The sequence below is a fragment of the Bidens hawaiensis genome, unplaced genomic scaffold (genome assembly GCF_021521415.1).
Source record: "Bidens hawaiensis isolate Kalapana, Puna unplaced genomic scaffold, B.hawaiensis_p1.1 tig00055847_1, whole genome shotgun sequence".
Classification (NCBI taxonomy): domain Eukaryota; kingdom Viridiplantae; phylum Streptophyta; class Magnoliopsida; order Asterales; family Asteraceae; genus Bidens; species Bidens hawaiensis.
Window position 1 is genome coordinate 1 of NW_027500059.1, and position 11361 is coordinate 11361.

The 11361-nt window shown below is 32.6% G+C and overlaps 1 protein-coding gene across 1 annotated transcript; it reads right to left on the bottom strand.

Moving 5' to 3' along the window:
- Positions 1-6795: 6795 nt before the first annotated feature.
- Positions 6796-10779, bottom strand: LOC143601190 (SNF1-related protein kinase regulatory subunit beta-2-like). The gene is made up of 4 exons (XM_077078664.1): positions 10428-10779; positions 8808-8983; positions 7766-7928; positions 6796-7198 (listed from the first exon to the last, which is right to left on the bottom strand). Exons 1-4 carry the CDS (start codon positions 10605-10607, stop codon positions 6881-6883), a joined length of 837 nt encoding a protein of 278 aa, XP_076934779.1. The 5' UTR covers positions 10608-10779; the 3' UTR covers positions 6796-6880.
- Between the last annotated feature and the right edge of the window lie 582 nt (positions 10780-11361).

Below are 11361 nucleotides of genomic sequence, written 5' to 3' on the forward strand. Positions count from 1 at the left end.
CTTGAGGTCTTGATAAAGTTGCAACTCATTGGTGTCATTGATGTAAAAGCTGAAAATTTTGAGGGATTGCCTTTTGCGCATGTGGGATGACTAAGAAAGTTGTAAAGTTATTTGCAAAATTCAATCCGTCAATTTTTTTTTGGTTTTTAATGCAAGAAGCTCTTGAACCAGATGCATTATAGGTGGTCTGCGACTAGTACATATCACCCTAAAAGACGAGAGTGAAAGTTGTCATTTACAAGATAATACACAACTTGTTGAATGTCGTACGTATAATGTTGGACCAGTTGATATTTTCTTTTTGCACCCAAATTTTTGGTTGCATGGCTTTATATGGACTATCCATATTTTCCATGTGAATCTATCTTGGATTCAATGATTTATCGTCGACCCCACCCCGCAGAAGGATCACACTCAGTAAAAGTAATCAAATTGCATGTGGCTTATGACTAGTTTTAGAAGTGAAAAGTAATCAAATTAAGTGACATTTAGGTTTTATATTTTGGCAGCCACTCCTGTAAAAACAGTTGTGCTGAAGATGTCGATGCATTGTGACGCTTGTGCTCAACGGTTACAAAAAAGGATTCGGAAGATCAAAGGTAAACGTATTAACCCAATGTTGTAAGCCGTTTTGGTATCTTAACAGTTTATAATATTGACGTAAGAGAATAACAAAGAGTATTCTTAAAAAGGTAGTACGTTACTGAATGCATAAAACATTATATCTGGGTTTTCAAAAAAATTTAAATTTAACAGATGTTGTCTAATCCTCTTACAAATACTTGATCTATCTCCTTTTGATCATTAAACTCAAAACGATTACAGTAAAGTGGTAGCAAACAGACAACAAACAACTACAAAATTAAAGACACAAATTTACGCAATAAATTTAAGCGTTTTACACTTGCATTGGAATACACTCTTTTTTATGTTTGGACCTTTTTTGTCATGTTTCATTTTCTCTAGGAGTCTTGTAACTCTTAATTTAGCTCTGTACGTATCAAAATTCAAATACTTACATTTTAATGTAGGTGTTGAGTCAGTGAAGACAGAGTTAGCTAATGAACAAGTGGTGGTGACGGGTGTGCTTGAGCCTGAGAAGTTAATGAACGATATAATCAAGAAAACCCGAAAGCAAGCTTCCATAATAGTAAAAAGAAGAAGAAAAGAAGGAAGCGGAGAAGAAAGAGGAGGAGAAGGAGGAGGAAGCTCCAGACGGAAAGAAGGAAGATGACATAAATACAGAAACCAAAAAAAATGAATCTTCGTCGCCTAAGAATTACATGGACTATTATTTATTCATATGCCCCTCAAATGTTCAGTGATGAGAATCCTCATGCTTGTTTGGTAATGTTATGTCACAAAGATGATCAGTCATATTATTGACATCGTATTTAGTGTCTTAGCTTTCCTTGTTATGATTTGATAACTAGTAAGTAATGAAGTTTTACTTGTGGTATGATTAGCATTTATTGTGCAATAGATGTTTCAAGGGGCAGGCCAATTGGTGACCCTACTCATTTAATTTGACTAGTCTTTCACTAAAACCAATAATTGAGAGCATGTTTTCAAACGTAAGTCTTCTACACTCGTGCAATTTGACATGGTCTTTATAATCAATCAATGATATTACAAGTTGGCTTTTACATTTCTAGTGACTAGTTCAACGGTATTAGGGGTGCTTGGAGAAGTATGGGGTGGTGCTGGAAAACTAAAACTACTTGATTCAATCACTTTTCTTACACAAAACAATTAAATTTATTTGCATAACATTCGACTACTAGAAGCCACGAAATCAGTTGCCAAGTCCACAAAGAGCTAATGGCACCAATGTTACCGATGTAGCTGATGAAACTGACTGACTACGTATTATACCCAAGTGGTGCTCCGGATACCTAAAGAAATATAATATTAGTGGATAAGCTTAAGCAAAAGTCTTAGAAAATCTAAAAGCGTACATTTATTATTAGAGAAAGTCGCCAAATAACTATTTTGAAAAAACAATTATTAAAGTAACCTTGGCTTTTTTTTAATTACCAAAATGGCTGGTAATTAAAAAGGTGGTGATTTTGAGCTCAATTAGCCTTTATATATTGTGTCGACCCTTCATATCATGAGTCAAACCCTTCACTCATGTGCCTTTATATAAAAGTTATTTTCTTTGTGTTATGAGATATGATACAGCACATCACCTCCGGTTGTTTCAGTTTTTTTAATATATTATAACTTAGATTATAAAAATTGAATTTAATTTTAAAAAATGAGATACAAATTAAGAGAGAGAGAGAGATTAAACTTATTTGTATAGTTCTTTTATTTTAATATTAACAATTTTCTAAAAATACTTGTAATTTACAGCTCATGTAGCGTTCATATCTTGTGTCAACCTTTCATGTCTCATGGGCCAACCCTTCACTCATGTGCCTTTATGTAAAAGTAGGGCTGTAAACGAACCCGAACGAACACGAACAAGGCCTTGATCATGTTCGTTCGCTAAGAAATAATGTGTTCACGAACACTTACCGAACGAGATTTTATGTTCGTGTTCGTTCATTAAGGAAATCAATGTGTTCACGAACGGTTCGTGAACACAAACGAAACACAAATAAAATCGGAAAAGCCTAGAGATTGAGACTGATGTATTAATCAATGTGAATAATGAAAGCCTGTAAATGAATCGAATGAACACGAAAAATGGCATGTTCGTGTTCTTTCATTTAACTTTAAAAGAACATAGACACTTAATTGAACAAATATTTATGTTCATGTTCGTTTATTTAAAAAGGGGACATTTGTGTTCATTTGTTTAAAATCTAAACGAACATAACTGAACAAAGATAAACGAACGTACATGAACAAATGTAAATGAACACAAACAAACATAAACGAATTTAAATGAAAACACCTAAATGAACACAAATTAACAAATATAAAACCTTTAAGCAGATGACCTATCTAGATAATATTTAATTATTTTCTATTAATACATAAAGGAACATAAATGAACAGACATAAATGAACATAAATAAACGAACGTTCATGAACATAAATGAACGAACGGAACATGTGTTCATGTTCGTTCGTTTAATTAAACGAACACAAGTTTTTTGTTCAAGTTCGTTCGTTTATTAATAAACGAACATAAACGAACTTCCCATCGAACGGTTCACGAATGTTCATCGAACGTTCGGTTCGTTTACAGGCTATGTAAAAGTTATTTCTTTCTCTTGTAAGATATGATACAACATATCACTCCCCGTCGTTTTCTTTTTTGTTTTTATAAATATATTATAACTTAGATTTTACTATATGAATTTTAATTTTAAAAAATGAGATACAAATTAAAGAGAGAGAGAGAGATTAAACTTATTTGTATTTAGAAATCTTCTTTTATTTTATACTAGCTCTGAACCCGTGTATTACACGAGATGTTTCAAACGATAAAAATAAATAAGGTTCGTTATTTCATTTGTGATTCTCAAAATACTTATGAATTAATTTAATATATATCGACTTAAAGGAAAAACAAACGGGTTAATGAAAATTACTAAAATAGCATAGTTTTGGAAACGTCGGGTGTGGATTTGCAAGAAATTTAAAAAATATGTTAAAGTTGCGTTGTTGGTCAAACTTCAGGTATAAAATAACACTATGTTATAAAATCCACACTATGTTATAAGTTATAACCCGCTTGACAAAATGATTTTGACTCATGACCCATGGATAGCTAGAATGAATGAGATGAGAGATTAGAAATTAGGAGAATTGTAGGCTTGACACTTAAACTTCAACATTTTCTTTTATTAGTATTGTAAGATTAACAATTTTCTAAATAATCAATAACAAAAAAAAATTAACCCATAAATAACGTTTTTAAGACGATAATTATCTAATATATACAAAAGAAGAGTTTAGTGCCGCTAAGTCGCCATTGGGCCACTTGGCGGCACCTTACTTGTCCTTAGTATTTTGTTTTTTTTCTTTTTTGTTTTCTTTTTTTCGTTTTTTGTTTTTGTTTTCGTTTTTGTTTTTTTTTTTTTTGCTTTTTTTCCGTTGGGTATCGTAACAAATATAACAGAAGCAGATTGAATGACAATTCTGTTTTTCTTTTGGTTGTTTTAATTCCAATATCATAACGAACGTGACGGAAACCGACCGAATTCGCATAGACTCAAAGTCAACGCCTGGGGCCGACACACTCAGTCTTGCCAACACGCTCGAGTTTAGCGACCGACACCACCCCATTGGTCCAAATTTTTATATTTTTTCTCTTTTTTTAGCTCCGGTACATTGGCAAGCATAACCTAGCGGAACCGACCGAATTTGTGTCAAGTCAACGCCTTAATGCTCGGGACTAACGCTTGAGTTTTACCACCCCCCGGTTTACCGACCAAACAAACGCCGTTTTAAATAATTTATTTTTTTTATATGTTGATTGATAAATATATTTTTTATATATTAATAATGTGTCTATACCATAACGAATTTAAATGATACTACCTAAATCTCCGCGTCAACTCACGACGTAATGCTCGGGCTTTATTAACGCTTGGGTTCTACTGACACCCAGGTTTTACCAATTGCCCGGCGCAACGCGCCGGGTGAAAATCTAGGTAATAACAATAAAAATGTTGAGTCATTTTCTCCAACGTCATCCTCTCCTAGGCCGTTATACGAACGAAAAAAAAAAAACTATTGCGCCGTTTTCTCCTATTCTCGAAATTTGTTGGCTACACAATCTATTATTGGAACTACATCGAACACTTTCCCCTTCCACTCTGATCTATTGTGAAAATGCAAGTGTCTGCTTCTTATCCAATATTCCAGTTCAGCATCAACGTACGAAGCACATTGAGTTAGGCATACATTTCATTTCGAGAAAAAGTCTGCATGGGTCAAGTTTGAATTCCTACACATGCCTTCTTGATACAGATAGCGGATTATTTTACAAAAGGTCTACCTCGTGTGTTGTTGAAGATTTCCGATCCAGTCTCGATATATGTTTCACTCTCGTTTCGACTGTGAGGGTATAATAGGAATTATGTTAGTAATAAATGTAGTTCCGTGTATCTCTCAGTTATTTTGTATCATATCTCGAAATATGAAATACTAGATTTTTCTCCCCGTATTACGGGGTTGTTTTACATTATTCGTTTTCAATATCTATATATGTATATTTGGATTTTATTTTATTTATTGTAAGATAATAAATATACTTGAGGTTTGATGATGAAATGGTTTCACAAATAGATGATATGTTATAATTCGGTTTAAAAGCTATCTGGGTTTGGTGATACCCATTACCCAATTATTTTCTTTATTATAAAATTGTTTCTTAATTATAAATAATATTTTTTTAAAGAAATTAGGATATTAATTTTTAGTATAACCCTATTTTATATGATTTTCATATCAAATATTTGATAAGATTAATTTTTAATATAATGAGATGTTATAACCCGTTTAAGAGCTATAAGGGTTTGGTGAGACATTTACCCGTGAATTCGAGTCAAATGCGTGAGAAACCTTCATTTACAAATAAAGTAATCTGATAGCTTGAGAGAATGATTGTTTTACATTTTTCTTTTTTTAATATTTACTTTTTGAATTTTAATTTTCTTTATTATAAGAGAATTAATATTATACTTAGGTTTGATGATGAAAGCGTTTCATAAAAAATGATATGTTATAACCCCTTTAAAAGCTATCTGGATTTGGTGACCCATGGCCCGCTTATGTTTTTCACTATAAAATTGTTTATTAATTATAAATAATATTTTTTCTTTTTAAATTAGATATTAAATTTTAGCATATCTCTATTTTATAGGAATTTTCCATCAAATAATTGGTAAGATTAATTTTTAATTTAATGAGATGTTATAACCCGTTTAAGAGCTATCTAGTTTTGGTAAGACCCATACCCATGAATTTGGGTTAAATCAATGAGAGGCCTCCATTTAAAAATCAAGCAATTTAATGGCTCCCATAAAAGAGGGAGCGATCACATCGCGACACATAGGATTTTAGTGTTTTCGTTTATATATATATCATAGATTGGTAGTTATTTATAAAGGGTAAAGATCATTGAGATAAATTCATGGTTTGATTTACAATTCTCTTCAGAAAGTATGTAGGTTATAAGTCAAGCATCAACATAATTTAAAGAATGCATTTTTGTATATGTTAAAAGGTACATTGTATTACCATTACTCCTCTGCATATTGCTTTTCTAGCAAGTGTTGCAGGGTAGTTTATGTCATCTCCAAGAACCTCCTCTGTCTGGTAGTGCAAATAATCTTAAGGGTGCATCAGGTCATGACATCTTATATACCACAATCATGGCCGCAACTCGATGTAAGGGTTTACACACCTAATATCAGGCGAACTTCAACTAGTCACTGTGTCTGTTTGAGAAAATATTATCTTATAGAATGACAGGAAACAAGCTATTGAGGTGAAGCTTAAAGGTAGTATAGTCATACACACACACAAGTAATCATTAGAGAATATACAATTGGTAGTAGGATGTAGCAACATAATAAATACTTTCCATGTATAGCTTTATGTACTCTTGTATAAGTATTGATAATTGATCTATGCTCCATTAATACGTGTAGGGACAAGGTCTAATGGATGTTTATTCTGAGCTTCAAAAACAAAGTGAAAACATAAATCATTTTTCAAAATGTATCAAGGGAGTAGTATATCTACATGATAAATTTGTGCATGATGGTTATGGTAAGTACATATAAAACTCGAAAATCATATCACTACGACATCATCATCATCATAGAAGTAAGTTCTCTTCACATATCATCTCCTCTTGAAACATACCATTAAGATTGCATTTCTTCTAGTCGGTCGGTCGGTTGGTTGGTGATTATTGATGTATAGACTTGTAGAGAACAACAGTGACATACTTGGATAGGAACCGATGAGTTGATCCAAGGGCTACAACAGAATCACTGGTTTTTCCTTTCTGCATGTAAAGATGGTTTATGACAACATGTTGAGGTCGGGGAGTAGGCTCCATGTGGTGTGGAGGGGCGTTAAGAAGCGTCATCTGGAGATGTGGCGGCACTAATGGCGGCTCTTTTGCATAATCCTCATGCCCAAGTTGTAAATTGTTGTAGCTTGAATCTGGTGATTGTGGTGGTTCAAAACCAGATATGCTTTCAATGTCTTCGGGTACATATTCCTGTCATCGAAAACATTAATGCTAAATAAATGCTTTTACTCCGTTTGGCTCGTTAAAGATAAACTTAAAGGTCAAAATTGTGGTTTATTGTGGGGTTAACATGATTCAAAAGCTAAAAGGTAAAGAAAGTATATAAACTATCACCTGCTGTTGAAGAAAAATGACAAAAGAAGACATCCATAAAAATCCAGACAGCTTTTACAAAGATACAAAATATAATAACAAACTTCACATCACATCACATGATTTATCTATACTAGGGACCACTTCAAAATTCCAAAATATGTATACTTTTAAAGAACGAATAAGACGTTACATGTATTGGACTTTCAAAAGCTTGTGCAGTAATAAATTTTGTAACTTTGGCTCATGATAGAAGAACACCTTTCGAAATGCACGCCAACCCCCCCCCCCCCCCCCAAAAAAAAAAAAGTATCGATTATCAAAACAAGACGTTTTGTCCTATAAGTTACTTAGGTTTTATCAAGTGATCAAGTGTTCAATACCTAGGATACCCGTTATGCATAATCAAAGTTACTTTGATATATGCAATTTCAGGGAAAGTACCTGCAAATCTAAGATGTTATAAGTATTGCCCGCTTCGTCCTGTGTCCATGGCACATCTGGGGAATACCTCCATTGACCATCAACGATAAATCTATACTGGTAAACACCCGAAGGAAGAATCTTTAATATGATGAAATCTTTTCCCGATCTCTGCAGCGGCTTCCTGGTCAAGAACAAAGCATCAAATAGTTATTTATTTAGATACTGTGTATACACATACACACACACACACATATATAGAGAGAGAGAGGCGTGATCAAAACAAAATCATTATATGTAGTAGTATCCACATATAGTGGTAGAGAGAAAGAGGGGCATTGATAAGCTATTGCATAGTCGTCTTATGTATCACAGTTAAAGAAATAGACGAAAGTAATGCTTAACTGGTTCTTGCAATTCTCTACTTAGAAACATAACTGTAAACTCGTGAATACCACTCTTAAAACACTTTTTTTTTTCATTTTTTAAATGCTATTAATCTTTACCAAAACCAAAAAAGAAATAAATAAATATATATATATATTTGTAGTTTGTGAAAGTACAGTTATGTAGCTTGTAATCTACATATATTTATCTCGTATGAGATACATATATCTAACTTCACAGTATTCATATATGTACTTCTGCAATCTACAATTTTTTCTTTTTATTTTGGCAATAGTAATAGCATATAAAAAACAATGAAAAAATAAAATTAAAAAAAATATTAGTATTCAAAAATGATTTTCACAAGTTTTCAGGTTAAATAAGGTTTTGTTGTATCCCTCCCCTATCTAAAAAGCGTACAAAGAAAACGAACACATGGGCCTTAAATTTTAGGCATGGTGTCCGAAAGTTTTTTGATTATCGTTTTTATATTTCTTTTCACATGGTATCAGTGAATAAAACTTCGCCTAAAAATTTAATTTCCTTTTTATACTTTTTAGGCACAAACTTACTTTTAGCATAACTCAAACCTATATATGTCACATTAATCTAAAATATAAAACAAACGGACGTGACTAGATAAACATTAAATAGACAAAATTTAATTTTTTTTCACCTTGTTTTCCAATTGTCCCATGAGCCTTCCACGGCCACTTCTTTACCATCATAGCTCCATGTGATCATAGTTGGAATTCCTTGCTCGGTCACCATGTCTTCATAGTTGGAGGTGTCTTGCATCCATGAATTGTTTGATTGCATCTCATCGGGTCTTTGTAATGGAGCCACGGGTACCTACAAAATACACACAACAATGCAAAAGATCACAACTTTACCATATCTTTGCCACTTGTACATTATCAGAGACGTGATGTAAAATAGATTGTGTTTCTTAACTGCTAAGGTAACATATGGCGTGAGAAAGATGCACGCTTTTCCGTTTGTTTACCAAAATTGAATAAAAACAATTTAAGAGATAGGGATAAAGATAAAGGAAAGTCTTCTAATATAAATAAATTGCAAGAATCACTTCAAAGATAAGTATATCACTCTCTTCTGTTTTCTACAAACGGACAACTCACTTCCATTTTAGAACATATGTGCTAAAATAGTATTTTAGAAGTCACATACTCGACTACTCATATCGAATACATAATACATAGTATTGGATGATAGTTAAATTAAAAAAAATAACATATTAACAAATCCAACACATTAAATGGTGTATTTATTTACTTTTACAAAAGTAGTTATCGTGATTAGAAAAGTTAGAATCAGCTAGGGATGGTTTGGGAATTCTATGTTTATACATACAATCTTTCTTCTTTGAGACATTATAGTTATACTATTATAATAATCAGAAAACTGTAATCATAATCCCTGGTTGGAAATATCTGCATTAGATGATGAAGTTTGCGTTTCTTTATTTATTGTTTTGAAGTAATTATATCATCCACATATTTTTGCTCGAAATCTAGTGTTTGGTGAAGTTAGATTGACGGGTATGAAGTCTGCTTTTAGCTAGTTATTGAAAGGCTGCGAATTTGTGGTTGTTTGGTTATGAATTTCGGTCAACCCCTGTTTCATATGCCTTCTATATCTGTATAAGCCTAATAATGAATGAACACAATAAAAGTCGGTAATGTGTCGACTTAAATTAGACAATCTTTATACATAACTAGGCTTTTTTTCATATCATAGAAGGCGTATTAAACCAGGGTTGACCAAAAATCATAATCAAACCACCACACGCCCGACATTATTTCAAAAGCTAGCCAAAACCAAGCTTCATACCCGTCAAAAACTTAACTAAACACAAGGTTTCAAGCAAAAGCATGTAAAGAAAACCAAAACAAGAAATCAAGAACTACAAACTTCAATTTCAAACAAGATTCTCACTCAATCCGATACAAAACTATGTCAACACTCATGAATTGTTTGATTCCTCCCTAATTTCATCATGAACAACCCCAAATCCAATAATCAATCGACGCACCAAAGTAACAACAAAAACAAGATCAATCAGCACAGAAATCCCACAAAGAAATTGCATACATTTTCCAGATCTACAACATCAGCTGCGTCATAAACCTAATCAACCAACTATTTAACAACACCAATCCACTCTATCATTACTATCATCAGAATCAAATCTTTACTAATGGGTATCAATCTTTAACCAAAAGGGTACAAAATAAATGCAAAACCCCAAAAACTAAAAAAAAAAATGAAACTTTACCTGTGGAGTAAACATTAATGGAGACCCAGAAACCCTAGGGCTTGGAGGAGGTGAATGACCCATGAAATCGCCATCATCACCAGTCCGAGCAGCAGCCTCGTTGCCGATGGAGGTGGTGCTACCGCCGTCGCCACCGGCGGCACCACCGCCGCCGTCTTCTCTACCATTTACGTTGCCCATTTACAAAAACCCAATTCAAGATTTTAAGATTTGAAACAAACCCAGTTATAAATCTCAGTGGTTTTGTGTAATAATCAAGATTCAAGAATAATAATAATAGTGGAATATGAAAACAAGAATCTTGATATTGAATACTTGATTGATGGAGCTGCACTGTGGATGTGAGATGGAGATGAACAAGAGAGATGAGAGAGAGAGAGAGAGAGAGAGAGAGAGAGAGATGAAGGTAATGAGTGTATGATGCGGACTTGAAATTAATTTTTTCTTTTTTCAGAGAATTATTATTATTATTATTATTATTATTTAATGAGATGAGACTTGAATTGTTGTAAAATCATACATTTTTTTTTCAAGAAACCAATCATCAATTTATATGATTTTTGTACTTTATTTATTGAGGAAAAGAGTTGAGTGAGTTTGATATTTTCGAGCTCGACTCGGAGTTTAACGAATTTTAAGCTTTGATTTGTTTAAAGCTTTATTTTTAAAACCCGACTTGATCTATGGATAGATTTTCAAGTTTGAATTTTATAGTTATCTTTTATGTATTTATAGCTATATAGATATTTTGTATAAGATGCTATTTATTGTATAGCTATTTTTATTATAATGTTATATAATATATATATAGGGTTAGGTTCAAATAAGAAGTTTGATTTTCCTAAGAAGGCTAGGTAGAAGAGTATTTTAGTCTTAACACTTTAATATCAAAACTCACTTACTTTAATCTTAAAACCCACTTAAATTAATTTCA

Bases quoted from the DNA above. Each gene is read 5' to 3' on its own strand.
- LOC143601190 (XM_077078664.1), bottom strand. From the start codon at position 10,607: ATGGGCAACGTAAATGGTAGAGAAGACGGCGGCGGTGGTGCCGCCGGT. The intron at 8,984-10,427 runs GTAAAGTTTCAT...TGTATTTTGTAG, and splicing joins CATTAATGTTTACTCCACAG to GTACCCGTGGCTCCATTACA. The intron at 7,199-7,765 runs GTACTTTCCCTG...TTTCGATGACAG, and splicing joins ATAACATCTTAGATTTGCAG to GAATATGTACCCGAAGACAT.